Here is a 17,867-nt window from a genome sequence, read left to right on the forward strand (position 1 = left end):
TGTAGAAAAGTCCCATTTTCTTTTTATTTAAATATCCTAAATATATCACGAAGGAACATACACTGTACTTTAATGGTAAAAAGATACAAGTTTATAACATCTTATAAAAACTACCATTTAAAAGTGATCTTGTTCATTTTGATATTCCCCACCCCCAATAGCAAAATAAGTATATTAAAAAAAAAGGGGGGGTGAGAAGGTGGGGAGCCTAGCTGGAGGAAGGAGCCCTGGCCAGGGCCCTAGCAGAGGCAGAGCGCGTCCGGGCAGAGGGGAGCAGGTCAGGCCTATTCCACCCCCGAATTCAAGCCGCGGGGCACAATCAGTAGCTAAGTGGTGACGGGAGGCTGTACGGGGGGCGGGGAGGGTGGTGCCGGCAGGGCTGGAGTAGGCGCCCACGCGGGGACTGGCACGGCTTCCCCAGGTTCCCCAATCCTGTATCCCGGTGTCCCAGAGCCTGTCCCCTCTCCCTTTCCCATCGCTCCAAACACCTGAAGCGTCTTTCCAGGGCCAGACCCCGTGAGCAAAGGAGGCTGCACCCTGGGCCCCGGGGCCCCACCTCCGACTCTGCCCCTGCTCCCTGCACACACCAAATGCCCCAGGACACCGGCACCCCGTCCCTGACCTGGCTCCTGAGTGTCTCACAGCACCCCCCCTCCGCCCTCCCCGAGACAGGGGGTTCTGGTCGGCCCCTCGCCCACCCAGGCAGGCAGGAAGCTGAGGCGTCAGCGGCTGGGCACGGGCACCCACCCACATTCACAGTGGGGCAGAGTCCTGCGACCGCCCCCCGCACCCCATGGCCCCAGTCGGCTGCGAGGGGCGGGGAGAGCGGGAGAGGCCTCCCCGGAGGGCGGCAGCCTGAACCTCTCCCTGCCACAGTTACTCCTTGAGGTGAAGGACAGACGCCACAGTCCGCAGGTGGGGACACACCCGCCTGGAGCCCGCCACGGGCCGCATTCCCCAGCGTCTCCCCCCAGGAGCCCGGATGCTCTCCAGGTGTCTGGGCCGCCTGGGGTTTTCCCTGAAGTCCTCAGGCCTCGGAGGTAGGGAGGACCCGCACCCCCACGCCACGATCCGGGGCAGCTCCCGGCCAGGAAGGAGCCCGCCGCTGCCCTTCCCGGGGGCCGCTCCCTAGGCCACGGCAGCCCGGTCAGCTTCACTGCAGCTCCGGGGGGCGGGGAGGGGGAGGGACGGTCCCTGGGCCTCAGAGCCTCCTTAGAGGAAGAAAAGGGTTTTTCATTTTCCCTTAGAAAATTCATGTTCACAGATGCCGGGCTGGACTCAGCAATGCCCCACGCCCAGCCTGTTGCATCAAACCTAGAAAGCCCCTCCGAGCACGGCCCTGCAGCACCCCGCCGCCGCCCGTCAGCCCCCGGGGGAAGGGAAGCTGCTTTCTGCACACCCCCCTCTAAGCTACGGGCTGGAGAAGGTCTGGCTCATTAATGCGCCGGCTCTAAGCACACAAACACGAACACTCACATAGCACACCCCCCATCACTCTGCGTGGCGGGGGTGGGGGGACATGGGACAGACGGACGGGGGGGGCGTGGGGGAGCAGAGAGGAGCAATACTCGCGCTGGAGAACAGAAGCCACGCTGGGCTGCTTCCTCAGCCTCTCCCTGCGGCCCTCCTGCCCCTCCGCCCGGATACAGTGATAGGACTCGGGCAGGGGGACCAGCGCCTCCTGCGGACAGTCACGCCAGGGGGCACCAGGAGTCCGAGGGGGCGCAGGGCGAGAACCCCACGTTCACAGCCGCGACTCCGCGCGTGCACCACGAGTGTCTGGCTTGGGAGTCCACTGGCAGCGAGGTAGCCACGGGCGAGCTCCAGGGCCGGCCGCCTGGAGGGGGAGGGGCGGGCCCCCAGGCCCCTCTCACCCAAGTTTCCTCCGAAAGGCACTTGAGCCGACCCCGCCGGGCCCAGAGCGGCACGGGGCCGTCACAAGAGCCCTGGGCACAACTCCTGCTGCTCCCTGGAGGAAACGAGAGGCCCCCGCCTGCTCCCCCCTCTTCCTCTCTGCCCCCTCAGCGGGGAGGGGGGCTGGGGAGCTCGCTGCCCCCCTGCTCCCGGCTCCTTCCACTGGACGAGGTGCGGGCCGAGGAGCACTGCGGATCACCTGCGACTAAACCAAGTCCATTCGGGGGTGGGCTGGGCAGAGGCCCTGCCCGGACCACGACTCGCCGTCCGGATGCCCTGTTTCCACGGGCACCTGCCGAGACCGCTTTTGGCTTAAACAAAAACAAGAACAGAACGAACAAAGCCCTCGCCCCAATCTTCTCCTGTTTCAGCTGCCAGCCGGCGTCCAAGGGGGCGGAAGCGACACTTCAGTCTTGGTCCAGTCCCCCACCTGACCGCAGCCGAGGGTGCAGGGACTGGCCGCCTGACCCAGGAATGCTGCACGAACTTCCCCGAGATGCTCCAAGTCTCAGATTATTTACAGAGCTGAGGCTCTGGGCCATGTCCCAGCCGCACTCTTCTGCCCCCAGCCACCCCTCCAGGGGAGGGGCAGGTACGGGCGGGTGGTGGTGGCGGGACACGAGGCCAAATGGGGGCGCGCTCTTCAGTAGCTGCTTCTGATCACTCCCACCACCCAGGGCCCCGGGCGCCTAGAGAGAAAACTGCCCGTCGGAAGTCTTGGACTGGCACCCTTGGCACATCCGCTTGTGTCTGAGCAATCGATCTGTCCGGGAAAAACACTGAGAGAAAAGGGCGGGTTAAGTGCCTGAGAGAAGCAAGTCCGCTCCTGGGGCAGAGCGACAGCACAGCAGGGAGGGCGCTGGCCTTGCAGGCGGCCGACGGGGACTCGATCCCCGGCATCTCCTATGGCCGTGTGGTCCCCTGAGCCCTGCCAGGAGGGACTCCCGAGTGCAGAGCCAGGAGTAAGGCCTGAGTATTGCTGAGCGTGACCCCAAAACTAACTAACAAACAAACAGCCAAGGACGTGGCTCTCGGGCCGAGGGCGTGCTGCAGGGCTGGAGTGTGGGCCATGTACACGGGAGACCCGGAAACCCGGGCCGGCCTGAGCACCGAGCAGGAAGGGCCCGGGGCGCTACGGTCCTCCCTCCCTGGGCCTTGCAAAGAGGGACACAAGCTCGAAGCTGAGTCAGCAGTTGCCTCGGGCAAGTTATCCGACAACCCTGGATTTGCACACTCAGCTTCCGGGTTTTTTGTTTCGGGGCTACACTTGGGCGGTGCTCAGGGCTTGCTCCTGACGGTGTAAGCTGGTCATCTGGGGGGAGCTTGCGGGGACGGTGTAAGACAGCCGTATCAGGGACCAGACGGGGTGTCCGGAATTGAACCTGGACTGGCTGCGTGCAAGGCTACTGCCTCCCCGCTGCACCATCTCTCCGGCCCCTCCGCTTTCAGCTTGCTCTGGGGTGAGGAGTCCGAGTACCCGACCTTGCCCAGTGCTTACTCCTGGTGCCGCTGGGGACTGAACCCAGGGCTGGCGCGTGCGAGGCCTTACACCTGTGCTATCACTCCAGCCCCTTTCTGCTCTACAGAGGCTCCAGGGAAGGAGCCCAGAGCCTCCCCACCAGGCACGTGCTATACCAGAGCCACACCCTGGCCCCCTGCCACGCACGTCTGTAAAGTGGGGCTGAAGAACCTGCTCACTGTGTGGCTGCTTTTTCATCATGTGTGTCTGTGGGTGGCTTTGGGGCCAGACCTGGCGGTGCTCAGGGCTTACTCCCGGCAACGTACTAAGGAATCATGCCTGGTGGTGCTGGGGGGACCACACTGGGCGCAGGGGGGAAAACCCAGGTCCTCTGCACGCCAGGCAAGGACCTTAACCCCTTACTATCTCTCTGGTCCCTCATAACTTTTTTTGGATGGCCCGTGGGTGTTTGGCCACACCTGGTGGTGCTCAGGGCTTCTTCCTGGCTCTGCACTCAGGGATCACTCCTGGTGGTACTTGGGAGACCATATGGGATGCCGGGGATCGAACCCAGGTTAGCTGCTTAAAGACAAGTGCCCAACAAGCTGCACTACCCCGGTGGCCCTCGTCACTCGCGCCCTCGGGGGTCTGGCTCTTCGGTCTCACTGGGCCATGTGCCGACATGCCGCTGCTCCCCTGCACAAAGACAGAGTCAACTTTCCCCTTCGAGGTGCACCTGCTCTCAGGGGCCACTAAGAACTGGAACTGCCTCTGCCCCGGGTCCTGTGTCCTTGGGAAACTTCACCTCTCTCCATCTCAATGTCCCCATTACTGGTAACACTACTGAGTTAATGTGAGAACCAAAGGAAGAAGCCGTCTTGGTCGAGGGCTGGAGATACAACAGTGGGGAGGGGGCTTGCCTTGCACACAGCTAACACAGGTTTGATCCCCAGCACCCCACACGGTCCCCGGTCCTCACCAGGAGTTACTCCTGAATGCAAAGCCAGGGGTTAGCCGAGCACTGCCAGGCGGGTGTGGCCCCCAAACAAAAGCCCCCCAGAAGACCCCTTATCCCGGGCTCTACCCTGGCCAGAAACGGCGACTGACCTGGTGACACCGCTCACACTGGTATGGCTTCTCGCCGCTGTGCACGCGCTTGTGGCGCTCCAGGTGGTACTTCTGGATGAAGCGCATGTCACAGATGTCACACTCGAAGGGCTTCTCACCTGGAGGGGGAGGATCGGGGGAGGTTCTCGTCAGGAGTGACCACAGCAGTTCCCCCCGATACGTGAACCTTCAGAGACTCAGAGACCCGCCCTGGGGACAGAGTGCCCCAAACTGCCGGTCTCCGTGACACGGCGGAGAACCATGCAGGCTGCCTCACCCACCTTCCTGCTTTGCGTTCTAGTACTTACCCTGGGAAACACCCGCCTTCCCCCAGCCAAAATACCCTCCACAGAGCTTCTCTCTCTCAGGCTCACTACAAACCACAGCCAGTTCTGGGGGGGGCGAGGGCTGAGTGGGCCGGAGCACACGCGTTGCATGAGGGAGCCCGGCACCTCGCGTGCCTCTGACTGCACCGCTGCAGGGAGTGACTCATCCCTGCGCCCCCCCAAGGGAAAGGTGACAAAGATTCCTCTCCCCTGTTGAATACGGGACAGAGACTTACCAGTATGAATAAGGATGTGCCTCTTGAGGTGGTAGCTACTCCTGAAGGCTCCAAAGCAGTGTTCGCAAGTAAAATTTTTGGGAATCTTTACTTGGAAAGAACCATTCTGTTCTACCACCACCACCTGGAGGCAACCAGCAGCACATCAGCAGGCCCCTCCTCCCCTCCCCGGCACCCCGCTCTTGGGCTGACCCTCCTGCCTCCTGCTCCCCGGACTGTCCTCCCTCCTGCTCCCCGGACTGTCCTCCCGCCAAGAACGTTCAGAGAGGCCTGAGGCCTACCACAAAGTGGACTTCAGATTACAAGGGGCGGGGAGGGCTGTGGACGGGGTCTAACGGCTGAGAACCTGCCCTGCACGTGCAATGCTCTGGCCTGGATCCCAGCATCAACAAAAGACACAGCCTCTCTCCAAAAAAAAAAAAATAAATAAAAAATAAAAAAAAAAAACCTGGGTGACACACTCACTGGCTACGCGGGACCAAAGCACGTGAGGGAGCTCCAGGTTGAGTGGGAGAAAGAGAATTACCCCGTTACCAAGCCGGACCGGTTTGGGGATACCCCATTACCTGCCTTTTTAACAGTCTTTTTGGAATGCGAGGCCTCGGACAAGCTGGCATCGTCTTTGCGGCTCCGGGACTTCTCGCTGTCTTTGCGGTGGCCCTTTGAACATAAACCAAACAGTCACAGTCCGGCTCAGAGCAGGGCCGAGAGACCGGCCGACTGGCCTGGTGTTGAGGGGAGGCACTCCATTGTCTCGCCAGGGCCTTGGGGTGGGGCCATATGGAAAAGACCTTCCTCCAATCCGCGCATCCGTTCACACCCTGCCTGGAGCCCCCCTTCCCCACTCCCTACACTACAAGCACAAGGGGACGGAAGCTTGGCACCTCCTGGCAGAGCGTCTGACCCTGGCTGGGCCCGGGGCCGCCACCGTGCGCCCCGCCAGCGCCGTACCTGACTGGAGCACCTCAGCACCTCGGGGCTCCCTGCCCGCTCTCCATTCTCCGCCTGCTTGCTGGCGATCTGGCTCAGCATCATCTTCTTGCTGGCTGCAGTGGGAACCAGACTCACACCTGCTAGGCCTTCACAAGCCAGGAGACTTGCCTGGGTCGAAAGGAGAGGAGGTGCCGGTCACGGCTCCCGCCCTCGCCCACGGAGCGCCCCGACCCGCCACGTGCCGCGGCTCTCTAAGGCAGCGGCCCTCAGACACACGGAGCCTGCGCCCCCCTCTCGGGAAGAAAGACCACTCGTGCCCACCAGGACGGCTGCCTTCTCGGACCCAACACACAGAAAGTGTGCCCCCCCCCCCACAAATTGCACTAGCCTCTGCCCACTTCCAGGACGGCCCAGGACGCCCTGAGGGTGCTGGCAGGCTGCTGGCTCACACTGGGACTCCCAGCTGAGAGGGTCCTTCCTCCCCCACAATGCCTCCCTTCCAGGGTCCTCCCAGGTGCCCTCACGAGGAACGAGGACTTTTTGTTATCAGTCAGTATTTCGACACAGACTGGGTACATAACTGAGTCCTTCAGCACCATGCCAGGTCCAGTATGTGCAGCTACATATTACTTTAAAAATTCAGATATTGGGGCTGGAGCGATAGCACAGCAGGGAGGGCGTTTGCCTTGCACATGACTCACCTGGGTTCGATTCCCAGCATCCCATATGGTCCCCTGAGAACCGCCAGGGGTAATTCCTGAGTGCAGAGCCAGGAGTAACCCCTGTGCATCACCAGGTGTAACCCCCCCTCAAAAAAAAATTTCAGATATAGTAGGGAGTTGAAGTGATAGTACAGTGGGTAGGGCATTTGCCTTGCATGCGGCGAACCCAGGTTCAATCCCCGGCATCCCATATGGTTCCCCAAGCAATGCCAGGCAGGAGTAATTTCTGAGTGCAGAGCCAGGAGTAACTCCTGAGCATTGCTGATTGTGACCCAAAAAGCAAAAAAAAAAAAAAAAAAAAAACACAACAAAACAAAAACAACCATATATATACGTATGTGTGTATATATATATATATATATATAAAGAAAATCAACGATCAACAGAATGATGATATTAGTTTTTTTTTTTTTTTTTTTTTTTGCTTTTTGGGTCACACCCAGCAATGCACAGGAATTACTCCTGGTTCTGCACTCAGAAATTGCTCCTGGCGGTGCTCGGGGGACCATATGGGATGCTGGGATTCAAACCCGGGTTGGCTACGTGCAAGGCAAACGCTCTACCCACTGTGCTATGGCTCCAGCCCCTAGATATATATATATATTTTTTAATGCATTGCTTTGTTTTCAGTGTTCCCACCATTCCTGGACACTGTGCAGGGCGAGGTCTACCCTGCCTGCCCACTGAAACCCTCAGGGGACACCCTCTTCCTCTCAGGGCGCCCCGGACACCATTCCCAATGGGTGCCAACTGTATCAGGTCTCACAAATAAGCTATTGATAAAATTATCAGGCCAGAGAGATAGTGCAGAGGGGCAGGGCGCTTGCCGCACATGCAGCCAACCCAGGTTCGATCCCCAGCACCCTATATGGTTCCCCAAGCCCAGCCAGGAGTGATCCCTGAACGCAGAGCCAGGAATAAGCTTTGAGCACCATCAAGTGTGGCTCCTCCCTGGCAAAATAAAACAAAAATTAAAAATTTTTTTGTTTTGTTTTTGGGTCACACCTGCGATGCACAGGAGTTACTCCTGGCTCATGCACTCAGGAATTACTCCTGTGGTGCTTGGGGGACCATATGGGATGCTGGGAATTGAACCCGGGTCGGCTGCGTGTAGGGCAAAAGCCCTACGCGCTGTGCTATTGCACCAGCCCCAAAATTTAAAAAATTTAAGCCATTTTTCCATTTACAGTTTTTTGTTTTTTTTTTTTTGCTTTTTGGGTCAAACCCAGTGATGCTCAGTGGTCACACCTGGCTCTGCACTCACGAATCACCCCTGGCCGTGTTCAGGGGGCCATATGGGATTCGGGGAACCAAACCCAGGTTGGCCGCGTGCAAGGCAAACGCCCTACCCGCTGTGCTATCGCTTTAGCCCGTTTGGTTTTTCTTTTTGGGCCATAGCCAGCAGTGCTCAGAGCTTACTCCTGGCTCTGCACTTAGGGATCACCCCTAACGGGACTGGGAGATGGTATGGGATGCTGGGGACTGAACTCGGGTCAATTTCACGCAAGGCAAACGTCCTTCCCGCAGTGCTACCCTTCCAGCCCAGAGGTCTTTTTTTTTTTTTTTTTTTTTTTGCTTTTTGGGTCACACCTGGCAATGCACAGGGGTTCCTCCTGGCTCTGCATTCAGGAATTACCCCTGGCGGTGCTCAGGGGACCATATGGGATGCTGGGAATTGAACCCGGGTCGGCCGCGTGCAAGGCAAACGCCCTACCAGCTGTGCTATCGCTCCAGCCCCGCCAAGGTCTTATTTTTGAGGAATCCACTTAGGTTCGAAATTCTCTAAGTGCTGTCAACTGTAACATCTAAAATTTGTGTTATTTAGGGTCGTAGAGACAGCACGGAGGACTGAGGCGTCTGGTTGGCACCCAGCAACTCCAGGTCTGAAAGGCCCCTCGAACACTGCCACCAGGACCCTGCTCTCTGCTCCAAGACACACCCCTACTCAATAGGATTCTGAAGTTGACTGTATGATTAATTTCTCTTCATCTCCAACCATGGGTCACTTACATGTGGGCAAGTCCATGATTTCTCATAATTCCTATTCCATGCGGAATTATAGAATTTCCCTTTTCCTTGAGCTACCCCTAGCTGTGCTCAGGGGTCACTCTCAGCAGGGTTTGGGGGACCACACGGGGTGCTGGAGTTCAGATTGCCACATACAAGACAAGTGTCTTACTCGCTATAGTATCTCTAGGGTCTCAGTATTACAATTTTTTTTTTTTGAAATTTTTTGTTTTTGGGCCTCAACTCGCGTTGCTCAGGGGTTAATCCTGACTGTGCTAAGGAATTAGTCCTGGTGTGCTCAACAGAGCATATGGGACACTGGGCATCAAACCTGGTCAGCCGTGTGCAAAGCAAGCACCCTACATGCTATGCTATCGCTCCAGTCCCCCTCTCCCCCCATATCTGGGGCCATATCTGATGATACTCAGGGATTACTCCTGGCTCTGCACTCAGGAATCACTCTTGGTAGGCCTGGGGGATGAGAGCTCCTTACTCGCAACTGAGACTTGATGAAACTTCTTGTTTTTAGGCCACACCTGGTGGAGCTCAGGGCTTAGTCCAGACTCCGCTCGGTAGTCACTCTTGGCGGGCTCAGGGGACCACATGGGGTGGCAGGTATCGAATCTGGGTCAGTAGCACGCAAGGCAAATGCCCTACCTGCTGAATGCTTGGGCCAGAGACTTGATAAACTTTGTTTCTTGGTCACACCCAGCAGTGCTCAAGCTACTCCCAGCTCAGTGTTCAGGGAACCATGTGCTGGGTATTAAGGCCAGGCTTCCTGCATACAAAGCATGCATTATCTGGCACTTTGCATTGAAGGTAACTAATGCTTAAAAAGGCAGAGTTGGGCCGGAGAGACAGGATAGCAGGTATGGCACTTGCTTGCACAAGGCTGCTTTTCTTTTTGGGTCACACCCGAGGATGCTCAGGGATTACTCCTGGCTCTGCACTCAGGAATCACTCCTGGCTGTGCTCGGGAGACCATATGGGATGCTGGGAATCGAACCCGGGTCGGCCGCGTGCAAGGCAAATGCCCTACCCTCTAAGCTATGGCTCCAGCCCCTTTGTTTTGCTTTTTGGGCTGCACCCAGCGATTCTCAGGAATTACTCCTGGCTCTGTACTGTGCACTCCTGGTAGTATTCAGGGGACCATATGGGATGCCGGGGATTGAACCCAGGTCGGCTGCGTGCAAGGCAAACCGCCTACTTGTTGCACTATTCCTCCAGCCTTTTGTCTTCAACAGGGCTGACCCGGGTTAAATCCTTATTACCCTATGTGGTCCCTTGAGCACTACCAGGACAAGTTTTCAAGGGAGAATCTGGGGGTCTCAGGATGAACTAATCATCTGGAAAAACTTTTAATATTTTAATTTTTTTTGAATTTTTTTTTACTTTTGGCTCACACCCAGCGGTGCTCAAGGGCTTATTCCCGGCCCTGGGCTCAGGGATCACTCCTGGCAGGTACCAGGGGTGCCACGGATCATACCCAGGCTAGCCGTGTGCAAGATAAGCACCCTATGCGGCACTCTCTCTCTGTGGCCCAGGATTTTCTGTTTAACTCACTTGTGGAAATTTGGTGATTCAACTATTTCCTGAAAGTTATTTTCTAGGACTGAAGAGATAGTATAGGGGTTAAAGCACTTGCCTTGCATGAGGTCAACCCCAACCAGGTTCTCAGCAGGGCAAGTCCCCCAAAACAGAAAGCCAGGAGTAGCCCCGCCCAGGGCAGCAGCTGCGTGTTGCTACAAAGCTGAACAATATTTCCTAGGCCTTGCAGTGCCTGCTTTGCCTGTGGGAGGTCAGGGGTTCAATTCCTGGCACTACCAAAACAAACAAAAAAAAGTGTGAGAAAAAATATTCTATGTTGTTAGGCACATGGTTTGGAAAATGTAGCAATAAAGAGGAAATTTTGTTAAACATTCATTTCTTAAGAAATTTTGTGGCTTGGGACTAGATCGTGTGTGTGTGTGTGTGGGGGTAAGGCACTGGCCTTGCATGCAGCCAACCTGAGTTTGACGGCCGGCATCCTGTATCCCGTCCCTCAAGCCTGCCAAGAGTAACTCCTGAGTGCAGAGCCAGGAGTAACCCCCGAGTACCACGGGGTGTGGCTCCAAAGATTAAAAAAAAAAAAAGTTAAGTTCCTCAAGCCTGTGTCATCTGGGGCGGATGAGGTTAGTCTAAGAGGTCAACTGCTCCAGGGCGGTGGAGCACGGTTAAGTGTGGGACCCCGGGCTGGAGGCCCCGATGCCAGAGTCCTGCTATGCTCAACTAGGGAACGGCCAAGTTCTCAGAACAAACGCGACACGCTGCTGTGAGGCGGGCTGCAGAGGAGACAAAGGAAGACGACACGGAAGGGCTCCGACTCGGACTCAGAGAGGGAGAGCGCGGATGCACAGCTGGAAGGCAGCCAGGCTCCAGTCACGCCGCCACCCTGCTGGCTGACAGGGGGTCCCTGGAGAGACCTCGGCGCTGGGGAGGCACCACAGAACTGTCCCACATGAGCCTGTTCGGTCAACCTGTTCCTCCAACCCACCCTCCCCTGCCGCCATGACCCTGACCCTTCAAATGTGCAGATCTGGGCCCACCCTGCTGCTGAGCAGTCTTCAGATCTAGAGAATTAAGTGGAACTTCTTAACCAAGGGCAACTGGGTTATTCTACTTTCCCAGGGAAAACCACCCCTGACTTTCCCCATCCTTCACCATTCCTACAAACGCTCCTGAACCCACCATTCAAGCCATTAGCAAAGTGGGCCAGGAAGAGTACGGGGGTCAAGTGCTTGCTCTATGTTCAGCAGACCTAGGTTAGATCCCAGGCTCCACATATGGTCCACATGTGAGCCCTGCCAGGAGTGACCTCTGGCATAGAGCCAGGAGGAAGCCCTCAGGACTCAGGCATGGTCAAAACCCAAAAATTACTAGCCAAGTACGTGCAGCGTTTCCTTCGCTAGCAAACCATCTGCAGCACGTTGAACCTGACCTCCTTCTCCCATGCGTCTAAGCCTCTGAGCAAGGTCTTCTATTCTGCTTGCTCACCTAGAAAATCCTATGCATCCTTCAAATCTTTCTCCCCCTCCCCACCCAGGAAGGGGTATAATTCTCTCCTCCACTGAGTACACGCCTCTATTATTTGCACATTTGTTCAATCAACCGATTCATGGGCTCTCTACCACCACAGAAGGCAAGGGGAATAGAAAGATAAGTAAAAGATTATTCCTTCATTCTCCCCACCCCCATCCCACCCAAGCTTGCTGGGTGGGGGCAGGGACCACCATATTCATCTTTGTATCCCCGGCACAATGCCTTGCAAGTAACAGGAGCGTTAAGAAATTCCTGCTGGAAAAAAACAACAACAACAACAAATGAAGCATTCACCAGACTGCACACTGTCTCGTGCCCCTCAGGACTTAATGCACCAAGCAAATGTGAACTGTGCCCGTTTCTTCGCAAGCGTCCCAGCAGCGCCTGTAATGTGGTATAGCCTACCTCCTTCATTTGACTGGAAGCTCCCTGAGGCAGGGGCTGTGGCCTTTCCTTCCTCTAGATCTCCCCCTGGAGCTTATTACAGAGGGCTGATCACTGGGCTGGTCAATAGGTTGACTAAGGCAGCATTCAAGAGTGAAACTGCAAATTCGCTTCCCAGAGATCTTGAAGGAGGAGGACGCTAGAGTGTTTTACCTGAGCCATGCTGATTTCACCCCTAACGCAACTCAAAAGTTAGAGGAGTTTCTTGGTCCACTTTTCCTTAAGACACTGCAGTTTGGAAGAAACTGTCACCAAATCATTGTAACCACTCCTTCATGTCCCTTCAGTCCTGCTGCCATACTGAGCCTTCCTTTGTCCTCAAATAGAACTCAATGTCCTGCACAGGCGAGAGAGATGCTCCCAGGATCCCTGGCCTCAGCGTGGCCCCTGTCTGTGGTCAGATGCGCGTCTGTGTCCCTCTTGGCCCTCGCGCTGGTTGTCCCCGATAATCTTCCGGATCTGTTTCCTGCAACCAGAAAGGGAGACGGCGCGGTTAGGGGGTTCCATCCTGGGGCCACGCAACCTGTAACGGGGCTGAACTTGGAAATTTATTTTTGCCAGGTGCTCTCTGGGAAGCGAAGCCAGGGCATCCATCAGGAATATTTCTTTTTCTTTCCCCCCCCAGCCCCCTGCAGGGTCAAAGGAAGAAAGTGGCTTCTTGGGGGCCGGCCAAGAGGAGCAAAAGTAATTGGGGCCCCGGGGGGAGGAGATCAGCCAATAGCCCGACCGCTGGGCCCTGCCAGCTCGGGAAGGGAAAAGGGGGCGGAGGCCCTCCGGGGCTTTTGTGCCTAGTGGGCCGGCCCGGCGCGCTCGCCCCGTCTTAAGGCGGCCCCGGGCGCGCGGGGCGCGGGCGGACGGCGGCCGGCAGGTAGGGAGACGGCGCGGCGGCGGCGGGGGGCGGCGGCGGCGCGGCCCTCGCGCCCTCCCCCGCGCCGCCCCCGCCCCGGCGCGCGCCCCTCCGCGCGCCCCTCCCCCCGCGCGGCGCCCCGCGGCCTGCGAGCGCGGGGACGCGGCCGCGCGCCCCGGCCCGGGCCCCTACCTGCCGGGCGCGGCCTCCCGCCGCCTCCCGCGCCGCGCCGCGCCTCCTCCGGGCCGCAGCCCCCGGCGCTAAGCCCGCGGCCGCCGCTGCCCCCGCCGGGACCGAGGCAAGTTTACAAACACCAGCCCTGGGCCCGGTTCCCCGGAAGCACTTCCCCCTCCCCCGCGGCCTGCCGCCGGGCTGCAGTATCCACTTCCGGGCTCGGGCGCTCGGGAGGGGCGGGGCCAGCCGACACGGGGTGAGCGTCGGAGTGCTCCGAGGGGGGGGCTGCGGCGTGCGGCGGCCGGAAGGGGGCGGGCCGGCGGCGCTGCGCAGGCGCCCTGGCGCGCCCGAGCCCGCGGCGGCCATCTTGGCTGAGGGCGGGCGCCCGGTGCCCCGTGGAGCGTGTGTGGCGGGGGCTCGTGCGCGCGTTCCGCGGGGTGACCTGCTCACCGCGCCGGAAAGGGAACCTTGTTTGGCCCTCACAGACGGCCCCCTCGGCCGCTTCGGAGCCTGCAGCTCCAGACAGCCGCCGTAGAACCCGGGCTTTGAATTCCACCGGGCCCCCGACTTGTCTTGACCTCAATTTTTGCAAAAATCAGCCCCAGATCTGCAGACGCCGGGCTCGCTGCGGCGTGGGGGGAGGTGTCAGGTGGCTTTGCATATGCCTGGCGTGTGCACCGGCCACCATCGGAGCGGTGCGGGGGTGGGGGGTCCAGACGCCCTGCTCACCTGCTGGCCCTTCGTTCCCCGGTGTCCCGCCTTTCGCGCTCCTGCCTCGCCCCGGAGGAGCCGCGGTGGCCAACGCGTGGGAGACCGATGCGGGGTGGTCGGCCCCTGGGCCCCGGCCGCGGCAGGAAAATGGAAACTGGAGTCTTGAAAATTGGGCTTCCAATTTTAGCGGGGAGGGTGGGTCCTGCTAAATACAGACGGGCTATGCAAAGTGCAGTCGGCGGAGGAAGTTTCACTGCGTTCGGGTCCCGGCTGCTGCTCTCGGGGTGTGAGTTTATGTGAGTTTAGGAGACCGGTGGTGATATCCAAAGGGAACAAATGTTAAAGAACACAAGAATTCTCAGCCGCCGTCTGCGCCTCGTGTTGGTTTTTCGTTTGGGTTTTTTGGACGACGCCCGACAGTGCTCAGGGCTTCCTCCTGGCTCTGTGCTCAGGGGACCAGATGGGGAGCCCGGGATCGAACCTGGGTCGGTGTACTCCACGCTTTTTCATTTCTTGTGCCCTCCACGTTTGGGGCCATTGATAAAAAGGGCTATAAAATGGAGCATCCATCAGAGATGTCTTTCTGGAAGGGGGAGGTTTAGGGCCACGCATGCCCCCTCCCCACTTTTATAGCTTGGGCATGTAGCTCAGGGAGCGCACGTCTCTCTAGTGTTTGAGTCCCTGGGTTTGATCTATAGAATCAAGTATTTTAAAACTATACAAGAACAGGGGGCCGGAGCGATAGCACAGCGGGTAGGGCGTTTGTCTTGCACGCGGCCGACCCGGGTTCGATCCCGGGCATTCCATATGGTCCCCCGAGCACCGCCAGGAGTAATTCCTGAGTGCAAAGCCAGGAGTAACCCCTGAGCATCGCTGGGTGTGACCCAAAAAGCAATATATATATGAACAAAACAGCCACCAGCCATAAAAATGTCATGATCAGTAGCCTCATTCACAATGAAAAAGAAATAACAGTTCTAGAAATAAATTTGTAGGGGGGAGTGTTTTATTTGGGGCCTCACCTGGCTGTGTTCAGGGCTTAATCCTGACTGTGCTCAGGAATTACTCCTGGCAGTGCTTAGGGGACCCTGTGTACTGCCGGCGATACGGACCATCGCTGACTCCATGCACGCCAAGTGCCTTAAGCCTTTTATTATCACCATGGCCCATCTAGAAGTAAATTTAATAAGTAACTAAACTATGTATTAACAAAATCATACTATTTTAGTAAAAGACAGAAAGGGCCTTGAACCAGATAGATAGTACAGGGGCTAACTGTCTTGCATTTAAGGACCCTGAGTACTGCTGTGTGACTTCCTACCCCACCCCTCCCTCAAAAAAAAAAAAAACCAAAACCCAGAAGGGAGCCTGGAGATACAGCACAAAGGTTAAAGTGCTCGCCTGGCATTTGGCTATGGCCTTGGCCCTTGTTGGAATGCTGGCCCTGCATGTCCTCTCAGAGTGTCCCCTGAGCACCGCGGGACGTGCCCCACCCCCATAAAAAAGAAAGGGGGCTTGGGGAATTTTAAAAAATGCAATCGTCATGAATTACAAAGTTAAATGTGGTTGGTTTCAAGTGCATGATGTTCTAACACCTGTTCCTTCACCAATGTGCGTTTCCCATCACCAATGTCCCCAGTTTCCTTCCCGCCACCTCCACCCCAGCCTGCCTCCGTGGCAGACACTTTTCTTTTCTGTCTGTCTCTCTGTGCCTTTCTTTGGAGAGTTTCTTTATTTTATTTTATTTTATTTTTTATTTTTTTTGCTTCTTGGGTCACACCTGGCAATGCTCAGGGGTTACTCCTGGCTCTGTACTCAGAAATTACTCCTGGCGGTGCTCGGGGGACCCTGTGGGATGCTGGGAATCGAACCCGGGTTGGCCACGTATAAGGCAAATGCCCTACTGTGCTATCACTCCAGCCCCTGGAGAGTTTCTTGAATGGAAACTTTTACCATGTCATGACTAGGAAGGCAGTATTGTACAGACACCCATTTTTGCTCTGGTTAAAATCGAGTTAAAATGGCATTTGCGTTTAATTGAAACTAAGAATTTATAGATTTTGTTCAATGGGATGTTCCTCTGGTTGAGTCCAATCTTTATGTGGAAAGAAAAAGTTTCAAGGAAAGCAAACATTATTTTGGAAAATATTAAGTGCTTAAAATAGTGATCAGGGCCGGATATAGTATCTCAGGGGTGGCTGACCCAGGTGTGATACCTGGCGCCACACGCTTCCTGGAGCACTGCTAGGAGTGAGCCCTGACCACCACTGGGGGTGGCCCAAACCAAAGGAAAAGAAAAAATAATGCAGAGGCTGGAAAGAGCACTGCAGGTTGGGTGCTTGCTGTGCGTGTGTGACTGACCTGTGTTTGATCCCTGGCCTCCCAGTAATGGACCCCTGAGAACCACCAGAATCCCCGAGCAAAGACCCAGGATTAAACCCTGATCTCCACTGGGTGTGCTCCCCACCCCTCCAAAGAAAGTAACGCAGTGGGAGGTGGTGGCAGTAATGTAGCCCAGAAGTCAGGAAACCAGGGATCTGGGCCTGGCACCTATGTCTGTCACCTTTGTAATCTTAGAGAAATTAATTTGGGGGCCTGGAGCAATAGCACAGCAGGTAGGGCATTTGCCTTGCACTCAGCCGATCCAGGTTCAATTCCCAGCATCCCATATGGTCCCCTGAGCACTGCCAGGAGTAATTCCTGAGTGCAAAGCCAGAAGTAGCCCCTGTGCATCGCTGGGTGTGACCCAAAAAAGAAAAAAAAAAAGAAAAATAATTTGGTTGTCTTGTGGCCCAAGATCCTCCTCTTGAAAATTAGAATGAATTAATACCTTTTCAGGTTCATTTCTTTCTCTCTCTTTTTTGGGGGGGTCACACCTGGCCATGATCAGGGGTTACTCCTGGTTCATGCACTCAGGAATTACCCCTGGCGGTGCTCAGGGGACCATATGGGATGCTGGGAATCGAACCTGGGTCGGCCTCGTGCAAAGCAAACGCCTTACCCACTGTGCTATCACTCCAGCCCCTTAGGTTCATTTCTAACACTTAAGTGAAGGTCTGGTGAAAAGCTTTAAGGAGAAAACTGTCAATCTTCTAAAGGATCATTATTATTTTTCTGAAATAGAAATGTTTATTGGAACGTAGAAGGGAAAGGAAAAGAAACTCGCCAGCTGGGGAGGAATTTAGTGTAGCACTCAGTTCTCTCCTAAAGTATTTTAACACAGATTCTTGGTTTATACAAAACAAGTATAAGTGGGATACAGAATTATTTTTTTGTACCATCATTTTCCCCACTATGGTTGAGTCAACAAATTGGTGTGGTTAGTGCAAAACCTTCCAGGACGGAGAAGAGAATGGGGCAGATGGAAACTAACATTTTGGGAGTGTCTGCTTCCTCTGGTGCTTTTTTTTTTTTTTGGCAGGGGGTGTGGGGGGTGTGGTTCATACCCCCTGATGCTCAGCGCTTACTCCTGGCTCTTTGCTCAGGAATTACTCCGCAGGTATTTGGGGACCATATTTGGTTCTGGGGATTGAACTAGGTTCAGCCACATGCAAAACAAATGCTTTAATCTGTATTCTCTGATCCTGGTGTTTTGTTTTGCTTATTATTATTATTATTATTTTTTCACTTTTTGGGTCACACCCTGCGATGCACAGGGGTCACTCCTGGCTCATGCACTCAGGAATTACCCCTAGCGGTGCTCAGGGAACCATATGGGATGCTGGGAATCGAACCCGGGTTGCCCGCGTGCAAGGCAAACACCCTACCCACTGTACTATCACTCCAGCCCCTGTGTTTTGCTTTAAGAAGGATCAGGCTGGCCAGGATATCACTTGGCCACTTGGCAGTACAGCACTCGCCTTGCGTATGTGAGGCCCTGGGTTCAATTCCCAGCACACCTCAAGCCAA

The 17,867-nt window shown here is 56.1% G+C and overlaps 2 protein-coding genes across 4 annotated transcripts in view; one reads left to right on the forward strand and one right to left on the reverse strand.

Annotated features, from left to right (window-relative positions):
• Positions 1–2: 2 nt before the first annotated feature.
• On the reverse strand, positions 3–13,423 carry ZNF740 (zinc finger protein 740). Of its 2 annotated transcripts, none has more exons than XM_055124239.1 (7): positions 13,266–13,423; positions 12,380–12,692; positions 5,994–6,143; positions 5,613–5,702; positions 5,043–5,166; positions 4,481–4,599; positions 3–2,693 (listed from the first exon to the last, which is right to left on the reverse strand). In XM_055124239.1, the coding sequence occupies exons 2-7, from the start codon at positions 12,386–12,388 to the stop codon at positions 2,604–2,606; spliced, it is 582 nt and encodes a 193-aa protein (XP_054980214.1). In that variant the 5' UTR covers positions 12,389–12,692; positions 13,266–13,423; the 3' UTR covers positions 3–2,603. The 2 variants fall into 2 exon arrangements, with proteins under 2 accessions (XP_054980214.1, XP_054980213.1); XM_055124238.1 differs by having other exon boundaries at positions 12,188–12,692.
• The window catches only part of CSAD (cysteine sulfinic acid decarboxylase), a 30,929-nt gene continuing 26,093 nt past the window's right edge, over positions 13,032–17,867 (forward strand). The window contains exon 1 of one of the 2 annotated variants that reach the window (XM_055124237.1): positions 13,032–13,094. The gene's annotated coding sequence lies outside the window, so the exon portion shown is untranslated. The remainder of the gene's footprint in view (positions 13,095–17,867) is intronic. The other variant, XM_055124236.1, reaches the window with a different exon arrangement.

The sequence above is a fragment of the Sorex araneus genome, chromosome 2 (genome assembly GCF_027595985.1).
Source record: "Sorex araneus isolate mSorAra2 chromosome 2, mSorAra2.pri, whole genome shotgun sequence".
NCBI lineage: Eukaryota > Metazoa > Chordata > Mammalia > Eulipotyphla > Soricidae > Sorex > Sorex araneus.

Excerpts from the sequence above, each read along its gene's own strand:
- ZNF740 (XM_055124239.1), bottom strand. Across the intron at positions 4,600-5,042 it reads GCACATCCTTATTCATACTG|GTGAGAAGCCCTTCGAGTGT; the intron begins GTAAGTCTCTGT and ends CTCCCCCTCCAG. Across the intron at positions 2,694-4,480 it reads AGTGTGAGCGGTGTCACCAG|TGTTTTTCCCGGACAGATCG; the intron begins GTCAGTCGCCGT and ends CTTTTCTCTCAG.